At 38.3% G+C, this 16,737-nt stretch overlaps 1 protein-coding gene across 1 annotated transcript in view; it reads left to right on the top strand.

Annotated features, from left to right (window-relative positions):
* The window catches only part of LOC140149768 (NXPE family member 4-like), a 118,304-nt gene extending 102,060 nt beyond the window's left edge, over positions 1 to 16,244 (top strand). Inside the window, exons 2-3 of the mRNA XM_072171815.1 lie at positions 14,090 to 14,832; positions 16,157 to 16,244. Coding sequence (XP_072027916.1) covers positions 14,090 to 14,832; positions 16,157 to 16,235 — 822 coding nt within the window. The 3' untranslated portion in view covers positions 16,236 to 16,244. The remainder of the gene's footprint in view (positions 1 to 14,089; positions 14,833 to 16,156) is intronic.
* Positions 16,245 to 16,737: the final 493 nt, after the last annotated feature.

The following is a 16,737-nucleotide window of genomic DNA, read 5'->3' as shown; positions in this document are numbered from 1 at the left end:
ATCCACAGTAAATGCTGTTTTATTGGACTAGAAGTCTAGAACTATGAATTTCATCTTAAAATAGCAAATGCAACTCTATGTATAGATCACTTTGTATGTGCATGAGTCTGGTGGTCCCTTTGTGTTTGATTTAATAGTGTTTATAATTAATCCAATCCAAGAGACTACGTTATGTTATAAACTGAACTAGAACAATTTGGCGCTTTAACCGCAGTGTTGGCAACATTGTACTCTAATGTCAACGATTTCTATACCTTTTGTGTTCTGGATCGATGAGATGCAAGTTGTGAATATAACTTACACTCTATGCTCTTGTAAGCCTATTTTAATACGTGCATGGTATCTTTTTATAGACCTATGAACAAAAAGACTAACAGAGATAGAAAACGGCCGAACCTGGATATTTCGGATGAAATGATAGAATAAATAATAACTCATAACAACCTAGACTATGCCATAGTCGATTTTTGACAAATAAAACATGTTATTAATCATGATGAAAGAGTAGAACTCGAAATTATACTGATATTTATTACATCAAAATACTAGTATAAAATTGTTATGAAAAAGTTTATATTATATTAGTGACAGTAAAAGTAAAGTATATGTAGGGCTTTGTAGGCTTATATTATTAAATGCAAAATCATAATGTCATTATATAAGCACTTCAGTCTGAATACTGAACAATTCTGATTTTAGAATCTACCAGTTTATTAATCGCATATTAGGATAGACTATGGACATTGAATTTTAAACAAACACTGTCAATCATACTTGTTTATCATCCAATTTAACCGCACGCACATAGCCTGGAAATACAAGCATGGTACAAGACGCGCTCATGTTCCCGCCGACACAAAGGCCGCATAGTTCTGTACCATGTAGTTATTAATGGTAATGGCAGGTGCCCGGAGTATTTAAACCATAACGAGATCTGTGTGCGAGCAATCACAAGCCAGATCCATTTAAAGATGCATTACATCATGGCCAATTTTAGAAGCCAGGAATCCGACAATCTCATCCATAGAAGCTCATAGACAGCCGTGTTAAGCATGTAAACCGCAATCCAAAGTCAGATGATCAATTGTGAAAATCTATCAATTGTGCACAAATTAATTAAATCAGAGTTTTACACTTAAATGCAATATCCAGCGTATGCACAATGGGCAAGTGGACTACGGAGTAGTCTAATAACAACTGGCTCTGCATTGAAGTTTAAACTTCAAGATAGGCAGAAAAATAATGCACTGCAAGACCCATTAATTAAAAAAATGCAACATTTTTGGGGTATATTCTGTCTCAAACTTTCGCCATGATCAACGGCTTCATCAATACTTGCACCTCTCAAATCATTAAAAAAAAATGACTATCCCAGTAATGTTTTTGAGTAAAATAACGTGCCTATTTTGAAAAATATATCTTCTTATTGCCCATCAATCCAAAAATTTGTTGATTTAAAAAAAAATGTTCGGGACTTTCATGCTCATCCTACCCAAGCATCCCGCCCAAAACTGCTTTTGTTGAAAATTATCATTTTTGATGATTTATTGATGTTTTCTCAAAATTGCTCAAGTGGATGTAAGGGTTTTGCAACAAAGCTCTTCATATATTGTGTATATTTCGCATGACTAATAAAGTTTTCTTCGACCCCAGACTTCGATATTTGTCGCTTCGGAGGCTTCATTTTCCGAACTTTGTGGGTATAGCTTTGATTCATAATTCTTTGTTATTTCTTCATTTTCTTCTTGATTCATAACAGTTGATGACTTAACTTGAAAGGGGTAACAAAAATTAGCTGATTTGCAAGCTTTGAAATTTTTTTATAAAATCTTGACTCATAGAGTTGATTTTCCGTTAACTCTTTTGAAGCCTCCGAAACAAACTGTTCAGCGAGCTGTGCAAATATAAATAAAAGAGATCATCCAATCTATTTATCAAAATGTAGCATTTATATCCTCAAGTCACTTGTCTTTAAAACAGTAGAGATATACATCACCGTATGAAAATGGGACCCAATACAAACTTTCCGTTAACACTTGAAGCCTCCGAAACAAAAGAAGTCTCCGAAACAACAATAAGATTAATTATCATCTTTGCGCATCTAAATTGGGAGCGTTTCATACTGATATCTGCAATGTATTAAATTGTTACTTGATATGTGTAGAATGTCATAAATTTAAACAAGTGTTGATATATGGGTGTGATTGGTGCTTTTTGAAAAAAACCCTAAGGCAATGAAATTGCGAAGCGGAGCTCTCGCCTGTTGCGGCCGGGGTCCAGGGGCCCGCTTAAGGGCCCCTGGTGGGGTCCAGGGCAACGCCCGTGGGGGTAGAGGGCGAAGCCCCTCCAAGCCAGAGGGGTTTTACACACTTAAGCACCACTGGAGAAGTAATTCCATGGGGTAAAATGCAAAAATAAAAACCTATTAAAATACTTCACTTTATAGTATAAAAACATTTATTATCTGTGAATACATACTTCCAGTATCATATCATTCACATACACATGAGAAATTGCATCACCATTTTTGCAAAGTACAGTGTGTCTATAAATCATCCAGTCAGGGTTCTAATCTAAGGAATTTTCAATTTAAAATTGGAGATTTTCTCATATCTGGAAACTGAAAATTCCGGAAATGTGACATCTCTGTTAAGCATTTAGCTCTTGGTCCAGGGCCACTCCAAAAGCGACAAAAATCGCTTTGAAAATCCGGATTTTTTTAAATCCCCAAATTCCGGAAATCCGGAAAAATCACACCCCTGAGAATTTCTTCTCGCCCCCATACACTGCTTAGCATCATGTGCAGATATAGGTAGTGTATGTGCAACGTCCGTGATTCGGAAGTCACATAAAGCCGTTTGTCCCGTGTTCAGGAGGATTCATCCCTGTGCATGTTAAAGTGTCATCAGAGCTATTCGAAAAGAGGAGGACAAGACATACAACGTAAGCGGTGCGAGACTAAGCCATAGTCGAATTTTGATAAAAATATGTTATTATAATTTAATCATGATGAAAGCATTCCGTTGAACTCAAAATTATATTGATGTTTATTTTAAAACATGTTAAAATTAAAGTGTTCAATAGTAAAATGGTCATAAAGAGATAAGAAATATCATAATTAGATGATTAGTGAAAATAAAAGTTATCGAATACAACATATCTTGCATAATTATAATGGCTCACTTCAATACTAAACCATTCTGATTTTGGAATTGGAATCAACCAGTTTATTGATCGCTGAAGCACAAGTAAAAAATCCGACTATGTACATTGGATCTTAAGCAGAACTTTACCCGGGACTTTGGTCTCTAAAACACACTGTCAATCATGCTTGTTTATCAATCCAATTTAACCGCAAGCACTAAAAGGCACCCCACGAATGTATGCCAAAAATCACTTGCCCCCCTCTCAGATTTGTCAAAAATTGCTTTCACCCGCTCCTCCCCCTTTCGGCTCGCCAAAAATTTCTTGTCCCCTCAATTTTACCCTCCACAGGGCTCATAATTATTGCATAGCCCCTAACTTAGTTGTCTACCAATAAATCTAGTAGAAGGCCACGGTTTTGAACTCGCCACCCTTAGCGTTGCATCACAAATATTATGAGTTTTTACACCAATCAAGTTTCAAATTAGAATATCTCCATAACTATCAACCCTATAAACTAGCAAAAGTATACATTTTTGGAAAGCTGAAGGCAAAAGCAATTTAAATATACACATTTCAACTCATTGTACAGGGTGACCTTGAAGTTATACAGGGTGGAATAAAAAATTCCAAATATATATAAAATGGGTCATTGCTTACATTACTAACTTGCAGATAAACTGAAAGTAAACAACATTGATTTGGTTAGAGGTTAGGGGAGCCTACTGACTTTGGAAGAAAAAAAAATCACAGCTGTTTGGTAATCTCGAATACAGGGTGTCCCAAAATATGTTCAAATTTTTTACAATTCAACATGTTTTGAACTGAAACATTTTACCCCTAACCCATACAGAAAAAGTAAGTCCATATTTAGATTCCTCATCAAATTTCCTCTCAGAAAATGTTTACTTTGACTATGATAGGGTAAGTACCGTAATTAAAATTTACAGCAACTTTTAAATTTTGAAGACATCCGCATTGCTTACTACAGTGTTTAATATGAAAACGGGTAGTTTTGAAAACCGAAACGTAAAAGTTTGTATTTTATAGACTAAACCAATCATAAAGAGTTCAAAATGATTAAAAACAATTAGCAGAAAATCTTTATTTCCCATAGACTTTGTTCATACCGCCACCGCCTCATCCGCCACCACCTCATCAACCACCTCGGTCATTCTGAACTCAAACAACTCTAACTCCACTATCTTACATGTAGCTGATAAACAATTCTCCTTTGGAGGTCTGTTAGGGCACTCATTTAGCTGACACCAAACACACTATAATACCTTTTGTTTATCAGAGATATAACAATTTGAACAAGTCTCGATTTGGAAAAGCGCAACAAAATAACCACCATTTTTGGGTGGCGAGTTCAAAACGCGTGGCCAGAACTAGTACTAGAACCACCCCCACCATGCCCCATGGTCGGTAGCCCGAAACATCATGGCCCTAGTTGTTCCTTCCTCACCATAGGGCCATGAACGCGGTACCATGTTAAAAAGTCGGGCACCCTGAACTGATGTCGCGGTGATGACGTCACGCTGACAGCATCTATTTATAGGAAGAATTCAAAACACGGCGACGATACAAGTCTGGTCTTTCACATCCTCAAATGTGCTCAAAATTTACTAACATGCACCAAATATGTTTTGTTTAAGACTCATCTTCACATGAGGAATGGTAGGAAGTGGTATTTATTAATTAGAAAAAGTGGTATTTTATGTCCCTGGAAAGGTTTAAGGTAGACATCTCAGACCTTTGCATTGAAAAGTGGAAATCGTAGTGACGGAGGTGTGAGTAGGCCTACCTCGGGCTACATGGTCGGATGTGTGCCAAAAATTTAATTGTCCCACCTCTCGACACATGTGCCAAAAATTGCTAGGATTGAATTCCATAAGCCACTTTTCTTGCCGAACTACTACCATTGACTATGGAGATCATACATGTAGGCCTACACAATGTACATTATCAGGGGGGGCAAGATTGACTGAATTTTGATGTTGTCATTGGTTTTACACGTAAACACTAAAATGTCTCCAATAATTCCAAAAGTGGAAGTGTATGCATGTAATATTAAGCACTATTTTATTACTATTAGTCTAAATCCATTGAGGTTCGACAGTGAACCTCATGTTTTTTTAATGTTTTGTATGAATAACAAACGATATGTTTATGACACATACTAAAAATTTCTCCCATCGTGTATCTTTGTTTGCATGGTCTAGCGGTAAGGTCTTCGCCTCCCACGCAGAGGGTCCCGAGATCGATTCCCACTCCTGGCTATAATAATTTTTTTTCTTCACATTCATTTTGAATCCAAAAATATTTATTTTCATGTGAAAATGTATACATTGCACTGAGAAATATATTTTATGCTTTTTTTTTTCTGTAACGCACTAACAGGGCCAATAGAGCTAAAACGCACCTCGGCAGGCTCGGGCTCGGCACGGGACGTCCAACATCATGAACGTCCAGGCAGTGTTGCCGTCATATTGTCTGTTTTGTTTTAATACGCTATTGGCTGTTGCCACATGAATAATGTCGGCCACCGTCGTCTGTATTATCAGTCCAAGAGAACGCCAAATATGGATCAGGAGTATTACATAATAATACCCTGCTATGACAATAGCTGCACTAGGTTAATCGTATAATCTCCTTATGTGGTTAGCATGGTTGGGCCAGGAAATCCACAAGGTCAGCCAATGTATGTACATGTATTCGGTACATGTACCATATCTTTTACAATGGGTGATAAATTTCTGGTTTGTTTTATTTCAAAACGCAACATTCGATATTCTAAAGCTTGGTCCAAATCCAAGAGAAGAACCAACTCTAGTAATTTATGTGGTTTCAAATTTATATCAGACGTTGCCTTTTTGATAGAAATGGTGTTTGTTGATGTGCACAGTTTCCCATTAGATCATAACATGCTGTTGTACATCCAAGGTCAAAGGTCTTTTAATCCATATTTGGCGTTGTTCTGGGACTGATTATGTGCACATGCTTCTGCTTCTGTACTGTACTCATCACCCTGTGTGGCCCTGTAGGGTTATCGGTACATGTATTGATTGCATAGCCATAATGTGTTGTTTTAGTACGGTACACATGTTCACACACAATACACACAGCTAGCAGCTCTTCTTATTTATCATGATTATTTCATTTGTGATATTATGTGATTAATAATTCCCATACTTACTCATGTACTCGATGACATTAAGTAGGACCCCCTACTCTATTTTCTACGCAAGAAAATCACAACGTCAAGTGTACTTCTATCCCGGGACATAGTATAAAAATATGTCCAATCGTAAATAAATGACAGTGTCTAGCAATAGCATGAATCTCGCTGGAGTACCCTGAATCTTGCGCTTCCTTCCGTATTCGATCACAGATAAATATTTTGGAGACTTGGACAAGATCTTACTGACTGCAACGTAGGATGATCTTTGACCTGCTTCTGTCCATACACGTCAGGTACACGTTGACCTCATTAATATTAATTGTTGACGTCATCACGTTGCAACAACCGTTTGACATTGCTTATATTTAGGACTGCAAGAAAAAACAAACAAACAAACAAATAAGAAATAAATACAAAAATAAAAACTAACTAACTAACTAACAAACAAACAAACAAACTAAATAACTAAATGACTAAATAAATAACTACATACTAAATAACTAAATAACTATTAAAATAAATATATAAATAAATATTAAAATAAATAAATAAATAAATAAGTAAATAAATAGATAAATAAATAGATAAATAGATAATAGGGTAGGTGCAGGTAATATGGGACCATTAAGGACGTTTAGCTTATTTGCATAAAAACTAAAGAAGATATGCCCACAAGAGATTGTTATGATGAACAACCTGTCCTTTAAGATTAATAAAACAGGCAATGTTACCTTGTTTTATGTTTGTTTGGACGCTATGACGTCAAAGTGACGTCATCGTCAAGTGTCCCATATTACCTGCATGTGCAGGTAATATGGGACACTGTGTTATCTCTATGGTGAAAATCAAAAAGTTCAGAAAATCACTCTTTTGTTCTAAAAACATTTTTGTTACATGATTTTGAATGTTAAATGCAAATTTCTACAAGAAAATTCAATTTTCTAAATAGTTTTGCTTTTCGCATTGACAATGCACACAATTTCCTATGTGTCCCATATTACCTGCACCCATTCAGTTGAAAATCAGAGAAAATAATCATTTATAAAGGAAAGTGCCACTTGTCAGTGGAATTTTACCTGCTGATAAGCTTAACCCATCACCTAAAGATCATAAAAATGACAAATGCCCCTCAGTACCAGAGTTTTTGGATACACAATCATAAAATGTGACGTCATTGATTTTATATCAGGCCAAAAAAACGACATAATTTTTGGGCAATTTCACTCTTTTGGCATTGATTTCCAAGAGTTTGATACACAGACTCCAAAACTGCATTTCTAGAAGCACAATTGATGTCTCTAAACACTTAACAAATCAACTTAAAGTGTTTACCTTCTCTAAGCTACTTTTTGTTAAAATGAAAACAGGTGTCCCATATTACCTGCTGTCCCATATTACCTGCACCTACCCTAGATAAATAGATAAATAAATAGATAAATAGATAAATAAATAAATAAATAAATAGATAAATAGATAAATAGATAAATAGATAAATAAATAAATAAATAGATAAATAGATAAATAAATAAATAAATAAATAGATAAATAGATAAAAAAAAAAAATAATAATAATAAAAAATAAATAAATAAATAAATAAATAAATAAATAAATAAATAAATAAATAAATAAATAAATAAATAAATAAATAAATAAATAAATAAATAAATAAATAAATAAATAAATAAATAAATAAATAAATAAATAAATAAATAAATAAATAAATAAATAAATATCCGTACCTGTTTCGGGTGGCCAGTTCTCAAAATGAACTGCCAAAATCGCATGACACCATAAAGCGTAGCCAGCAAGGGGGGGGGGGGGACATACTGCCCTGCCTGGACACCTAAAAATGGGGGATGGAGAAGTGGAAAAATGGGGACGAAGAATGGGGAGAAAGAGAAAAGAAGGAGAAGGAGAAGGACTGTAAGAGAAAGCTAGACGATAAAAAACTACTAACCAAAACTTAAAACTAGACAATACTGATGTTCCTGCCCCCCTTTCCACAAGATGCCCAGTAGCATGGCGTCGGGGTTACAAGGGGGTGCGGGGAGCGCTGAATTGACCGATTCGACATCGATTCTGCGCCCCTCCAAGCGATTAAAGTCAAAATTTTTGCACGCTTCGCGTGCATTTCAGCGCAAAATCATTTGAAAGATCATTAAGACCGATATTCACCTTCATTAAACCAAAATTAATTGTGGTTGGCCATATTTATCCAAATTTTGGCACGCATCTGTTCGCAATTGTTTCAAGGATTGTATTTGGGGGTGCCATTATGTATCCGTATCCGTAGCCCTGGGCGCCACAACCCCTAGCTAAGCCCGATAGCTAAGGGGCTGTGCAATAATTATGAGCCCTGTGGGAGGGTAAAATTGGGGGGGGGGGAGAAAGACATTTTGGTGAGCCGAATTGGGGGCGGGGGTGCAAGCAATTTTTGTCAAGACGAGAGGGGGGGCAAGCGATTTTTGGCACACATTCATGTTGCGCCTTTTAAACAATACGCTCTAAAAAGGCTTAGGAAAACAGTACGGATCCCCGGGGGGGGGCACTCCAACTTTGGAGGTGATGCGTATGTAGGGCTGTTAAGACCCCCTTTTTCAGCGTCGCTGTCACCCAAAGACCCCATATTTTTTTATGAACACTTGCTCTGTCACCCGAAGACCCCCTATTTTTCCATATGGTCTGTCACCCAAAGACCCTTACAAGTTCAATTTGAACAGCAACTTTCATTTATCACCGATTTTGTTACTTATTTTGAAAAAACAAAGAAATTGGAAGCCAGAAATTCGATTTTCGAGGTTTTTGTGGCGCTGTTTTGGCTCTCACCTAAAGATTCCATTTAAAAAAGGTCATGCTCTCACCCAATGACCCCATATTTTTTACAATTTGCTCTCACCGAATGCCAAAAATCATGCTCTCACCCAATGACCCCATATTTTTTACATTTTGCTCTCACCGAATGCCCCTTAGTGCGAAAGTACCAGCCCAACACCTATATCCATTTCATATTGAAGTGCCCCCCCCGGGTACGGATCACGCTTATATACGCAAATTTTCCTGCTCGCTCCGCTCGCAACATGCATCTGCACCATTTAAGGTTTGTAAATTGGGATCCCATGCGCAAGGGGTGGGGCAAAGAATTTTTGATGGGCCGTGCCTGAGGGGGGGGGGAGCAAGCGATTTTTGGCGGTTTGAGAGGGGGCAAGCAAGTTTTGGCGAACCCTTTGGAAATTTTACCCCTCCCTGGGAGCTCATAATTATTGCACAGCCCTAAGCCACTGGATGCAATCCTAATAATGACAGTTTTTGTCCAGCCCGGGGGTGGGGGGGCAAAGCAGCCGCAACTACAAAAATTTGCAATGTGCATGGGGGGATTTTGGCAGGCCAAGAACAGGAGGGTGGGCCAATCACCGTATTTGGACATTTACGCCCCCCCCCAGCTTGCTAATTATTGCTCAGCCCCTACTATAAGATTTTGGAATCTGGCATATTTGTGACGTCATTATCATGAATATTGAAAAGTATCGTCATTACTGGGAATATAGTATGCCAACGAGTTGCATTCTGGGTAAAATCAGGGTAAAATAAGTACTATAAGGGCGCAGACCACCAAATAACTTCCCCTTTGAAAAGCACGTAAGCGGCGTTTTCTACCAGGCGTGACAATATTTTACACTTTTAACGTCATCCCTGTATTAATTAAGGTTAAGCTTCGATTTTGGGAACTTTACAGATTCAGTTTTTTATAAAAAAATGTTGAAAAGCAACGCCGCTATTTCAACGCCAAAACTAGTATTAAAACTTGTTCCGTTAGGGGTGGTGCAATAATTATGTGTACCCCCAGGGGGGTGAATTATAGGGGGGGCAAAGATTTTTTGGCAGGCCAAAAGGGTGGGGGCAAGCATTTTTGGCAGGTCGAAAGGGGGGTCAAGTGATTTTGGCAGGTCGAAAGGGGGGGGCAAGCAATTTTGGCACAGATATTTTGGGCATTGGTTATATATTACACCCTAAAAAGGTGGAGGAAAACATTACGAACACGTTCAAATATATGCAAAATTGCCTGCTCGCTGCGCTCGCATTATATGTTTAGACACTTTAAGGTTTTAAATGTGGTTTCCCCAAAATCTTGCATGTGCAAGGGGGGGCAAAGATTTTTGGCACGTCAAAAGGGGGGGCAAAGGTTTTTGGCACGTCGAAAGGGGGGCAAAGGTTTTTGGCACGGCCAAAGGGGGGCAAGCGATTTTGGCAGACCATTTTGAGAATTCTCCCCCCGGGGGTACACATAATTATTGCACCACCCCTTAGCAGTAATTTGGACAGGGCCTACTTTTCTTGTGAAATCGATTGGTATAAAATCATATCTATTTTAGTCATTAATAGGTTTATAGCATCTTTCATTTAAATCAGAACATGCCAACCTCACGAAGAACATGGTCCCTAAGGATGCCACATCCAGTGGCGTATATACCATGGCCGCATGACATCATCTCCAGTAGCCATATACTTTTAACTGGAACTTGTTAGAGTCCTATCCGGGCCCGGATCCCGGGGGGCTGAAGAAAATTTTCCGCCCCTAGTCAACAGCCCGAAAAGGTTGACCCAATTTTTTTAAGGTTGTTTGAAAAAGTGAAGAGAGAAAAAAAATATAAAAAAAATAAGGATTATAGGCGCTAGCGCCCTAAAAGCAATAAATGTAGGCTATAGTCACAAATTTGTATACTTTTTCAAATTTTTTCCGCCCTTTCTTCTTCTAATACTATTTGCCGTCGCTTCTTCGTTCGCCGCCCCACTTTTTGCCACCCCTTCTTCCACCGCCCCTTAGTTTTAGCCGCCCCCTGCTTTTACACCGGGAGGCTGGCGCCCCAAAGCCCCACCCAAATACGCGCATGACATCATCTCCAGTAGCCATATACTTTTAACTGGAACTTGTTAGAGACTGGAATCAGTTAGTCCTTTCTCGTTACCCAAAAGGCTAGAGCAAATATTGTACCGTCCAAAATGGATTGTCAAGATGCAAGTCTTACAAAATGGCATTTCCTGAAAGACGTAAAGTTTGTAGAAATTGGCCTAGTTGGGCCAGCTTGGCGTAGACCGAGGGTGGGGTAGTGCGGGCCGTAACCTCTCCTATTATGGGTTGTTGTCGAGTTCCTACGGGAAGATCATTTAAAACAAACAAACAAACTCATCACAATTGCACCTTTCGCGCAGTGATTTGGTGTAATGCGCCCATAATATCGGCCACTACAATATAGGGTTGGGCAAAATTTGGTTTGCAAGGCTGCAATCGGCTTGGGCGGTGACTAACTCGTCCACGCTGGCTAGTAAGTACACTGTAGTACATGTTAGTAACATTGGGAAATGGGTACTGCATACACGGCAGTATATGGACATATAATTTTGCACATTGCCTAATGGTTACTATTTGTATGTAGTACATATTGGTCAATGTGTACTATTGTCTGTATCGGGTGTGCCAGCTCAGAGAGCGATAATTTATAAGAGTATGGTGAGATCTAAGATGGAGTATGCTAGCACAGCATGGCATGGAGCAACTCCTACATCACTGTCAAAACTAGATGCAGTCCAGAGGCGTGCTGCTCGCATCATCGATCTCCCTGGAGAAGAACTTTCCTCTCTTCAAATTCAGGCTTTGGCTCACCGTAGAACAGTAGGTGCCACCACTATGTTCCATCGAATTTTCTACGGGAATGCCCCTGACTTACTATGCCAACTACTTCCGGACCAGCTCCAGACTGACCCTCGCCTTCGCCGTTCAGTTAGATCTCACGACCTTGCAGTTCAAATTCCAAGATCTAACCTTGTTAGTCATGAGCGGTCTTTCATTCCATCTACAGCCCGCACATGGAATGCACTCCCGCCTCACATTCCTGGAATTGCGAAACGGAACAGCTTCAAAAAGGAGGTTAATATCTATCTAGGCGCCAACCCGTCCGCTTTATCGCAACGATAACAGCTGTTAATGCCTTGATATGTCTTGACATAAAAAAAAGTACATATCATTAGATTTATAGAGTTTACTTCGAGGACTGTTAAATATCAAATATATCAATTTTTAATTATATTTTAAGTATTAATTTCAAAAAAATAAAACTATTTGATATCAGAAGGACATTCTTGGTATTCAGAATGCAATTCGATATGTCAGATGTGCTCTCTCATGTCCCACAAAAATACTGCCCAAACGCTCATACCCCACCCCTTAAATGTGTGTACTTCTCATATACACTTTATTTCACTACCCGGGATTATTGCTTTTATTCCAATTTAATATCATATAGTTTGGACATGTCTATTTATCCTATAAGTAGGGATGACCAATGAACCATCTAATAGAACGCTCCCATAGACATGCAAAGAGCTCAACTGTGCACTGCTTGCACAGACATTTCTAAATTGATCTCATTCTTTTATTTATCAATATTTTTCTGTAAAAATTGGGAAAGTGAATGCCAATTATATTTTGTAACTATCTTGCAAATTACAGCAACACAACTTATTTCATTTTCCTGTAAGTGCGAGTCAAAATTGGTCCATCGCCACAGTGCGTTTAATTGCCAGTGGCTGAGTTCAGCACTGCTCAAGAATGGCACAAAATATTCAGATTAATAATATCAGGTGAAAAATGTGGCCTACTGAGCTGTAATTTGGCAGAGTTGACAGTAATACCTCTATCATACCCTCTGTAAAAAGGAAAAAATATGAACAAGTAGATCTCGAGTTACAAATTAAATCACCAGCTTCCCTTTGGAATTTCCATACTCCTTTCGAATCATGCTAAGAAGACACCTTTCTGAACATAAATGTGAAGTTTCGTGCTCATTCGATGTATTTTTCACCTGATTTCAACCCTAAACGTTTTCTTATATTTAGGCCTATACCATCTACAACTTGCTGCTGGCTATACCTTGTTTAGAACTTTCAAAAGAAATACCTGAATGTGCAACCATAACTGTTTCAAAATAGCCCGCGAAAGTCATGCAGGTGACTCCGAGGTCATGCATTGAATTGGTTTGAATGAAGAATACTACGGGAACCAGCACCTTTTGTTAGAGGTCACACATGAGCATGATGAGTGAAGTGCATACCTCTATTGTTGTGAATGAGTCAATGACCTTCAATGACACTTTAAGATTTTGTTTGCATACACCTACTAATTGGTCATATTAAACCCAATAACATTGAAATTTTTGGTTGTGAACAAAAGTTCACCTAGACTAAGTGCAATTTTGATTTTGTGCCATATCAGCCATCTTGGATGATTTTTGGCAAATGTTCTCTAAATGCATGATTTCAATGCCTCGGTTTGAAAAAATACTTTATGCCATTGACTAGTAAAGTGCCATTTCATAAGAAACCCTTTGATACTTTCACAATATGCTTGTTTCATGTTTGCATATATGTTAAAATAAAGAAATATATAAAGGTAAATATATGTTTATGCCAATTTTGCTCCCAATTGCTATTTTTGGACCATGTCATTTTATTTCGTTCCAATGACCGGTCAGAATGGGAAACTTTAAAAATTCATAATTCGAAAGGTTTTTGACCGATTTTGACCATTTAACCACCAAAATACTTCTGTTGATGAGTTCTATCCAGAAAACAATCTTTTGTAGCAATAGGAGCAACATGAAATTTTGATGGTTATCCCTACTATAAGTCTACTAAAGTATTATTTGTGTATTTGTTTGTATCTTTGTAATTTCTAATCATCTAGTAATATCCATTTTACACTGCAGATTTACTTCATGGTAGCTACATACAATCCTACTATATTAGACGAGACCCGCCTCGGAATTCAGGAAAGCGATCTAAAACCGTTTGTACGAATATCCCAACATGATCAAAGTGACCAGGAAAACCCAGTTATTACAATACCACCTCATAAACGAATGACATCATCAAGAAGGTCTGTTTTCCACGTGCAGAACCAGGATGACATCATATCAGGAGACACCGTAGAAGTTCTCTTAGAAGCCTTTGATGTAGAAGGCAATCCTCAAACAACAGGAGGAGACTTCTGGTTTGCTGTGATGCACAACCCAAAATTCAGGACTTCCGGTGCTATCTTTGATAACAAGAACGGCAGTTACAGCATCTTCTTTTACGCGGCAATCGCAGGGACGTTTAACATCAACATCACGTTGGTTCACCCACTGCAAGCTTTGACTTGGTTAAGAGAAATCTATATTCCAGATGAAGAGTCTTTTACCTGGGACGGTCAATTTATTTCAAATGATCTGAAATTGATCCATAAATGTCAGGTTCGTCATATTCCAGATGATTATGAATTTGAAAACGAGCAGTTCTGTTATTATGGACATGGCCCAGATGGTCTTGGTCATGTGGCATTCGTCTGTGACCATCCACCTAATAAGACAGACTGCGGTACACTGGAATATCTAACAGCACATGGAGGCGAGAAAGCTTTGGACTCACCGGTGGATAGACTTTTGAAGGGGAAAGAATATCTATTTAAAGAGTAAGTATGAACTCATGATGACTTTCATTTGACCTTTCGGTATATCCCAAAGGCCTTTGCCGGTAGACATGTACTACTCCAGGTCGGCCAAATTAAGAGATATTCTAAGCCAACCGACAGATCCTCTGCCCAAGGATCGTGCACCATGTGTGTTCTATACCTTGCAGTTGTCAAACCAAACGACCATTAAAGGTTAGAATATCTGAACACCGAAGAGTTACAAAACAAAAGCAATGGATGAACATGCTTTCAAAGAAGGTCATGAACCTCCGTAGGATGAAACCACCATACTAGCACAAGTCTCCCACTTGGGGATAAGGTTGACCCGTAAAGCGTTAATCAGAGTTAATGAAACTTCTACCATCAATAAAAATGACGGCCAAAAATTAGTCGTATGCGGCGCTCTCTTTTTTCCAACAACCAATCACAAAGCTGCTAATCTCTACCACGTCCGCAATGAAGCGATATACGCTCATCGTACAACCAGTCGTTGTAAAATGATCGTCTGACGTCAGTCGATTATCACTGACCTCATAGGCAAGGGCAACATATTCATTTAACAATCACACAAAGAGGTACGGGACATGCAACATACTTTGTTGCAAACTCTATGCAGTTTGCGAGGTCATATTCTTCTCTGTTTACAAGGGAGAAGTCTTCAGTAAACGGCTCTTTTCAGAGCCATCAAACCTTTTAAGGTCCGTTCATACTACCACCGCATTTGCGATGCGTTGCTTTGTGATGCGAATATATCGATTACTTTTGCCGCAACTCAACGCAACTCGTCGCATTTCCAATTTAAAATGTATTTAACTTTATTGCGATATCGCGATGCATATCGCGATGCAGTGCGGCAACGCACCTAATCGCAAAGCAACGCATCGCAAATGCGGTGGTGGTATGAACGGACCTTTACAGTAGCAGATAGGCAAGGTCTGCTTATTCTCTGTTGAAAAGGGGCAGTCTTCAGTGAACGGCTCTTTTCAGAGATACCAAACCTTTTACATCAACAGATAGACGAGATTTGCTTGTTCTCTGTTGACAAGAGACAGTCTTCAGTTAACGGCTCTTTTCAGAGCCAGCAGTAGGCAAGGGACGACCTACGAGATTTGCTTTGACCTAAAGTCGACCTGTGCTAAAGTTGATATTGACCAATCGGTATATTTCATTGAATTCCATACACGCTGGGAGCCATAATATACCCTGAAACCCGGGTGAAGAGGCTATAAGTTTTTATTGAATAGCCCTATCCTTGTTCTCGAATTTAAATAACGCATGCGTAAGTAAATCATCATGTTTTTCCTTCCTCTTTCTTTAATTGCAGACCAAATTACATGTCAGAAATGAGTCGAAAGCGTGTGCTGGTTAGTTTAGGTAAGTTTGGCTTCAAAATGGGACCATAATATGACTATCGTAATATTGACCAAGATCAACATCAATAAGTTAAACTCATAAAAAATGCAAAACGTAATTAAATTATAATGATTTGCATGATAATATATCTGGTGATTTCTTTATTGAAATAAAACAATCATGATAGTCAATAGAAATGGACTGATGGAAGTTTGAAAGAGCAATCAGTGAATGGAATTTAGAGATGGTTGAACCCGGGACCTTCGATTACGGTTGGAAGTGTTTGTATTATTTTACCGTCTATGCAGAAAGGGTAGTTTATTTCAAAAAATAAAATAATGTATATGTACTTTAATTAACACGGGGTTGGATCTTACACTTTCCGTATTGTTTTTGACAGTGTGGTTACCGTATGTAGACTATTATTGTTTTCTTATTTTTGAAATTACCTTGGAAGGTTATGATAACCAAAGGCAACGCCGATATCAATCAGAAGAAGAGACACCAATCATATCGACTAAGAATGTAACGGATACCAACATTGAGATGACT

This window comes from Amphiura filiformis, chromosome 4 (assembly GCF_039555335.1).
Source record: "Amphiura filiformis chromosome 4, Afil_fr2py, whole genome shotgun sequence".
Lineage (NCBI taxonomy): Eukaryota > Metazoa > Echinodermata > Ophiuroidea > Amphilepidida > Amphiuridae > Amphiura > Amphiura filiformis.
Note: the sequence above shows the minus strand (reverse complement) of the source record. Positions and strands in the feature narration are given on the sequence as shown.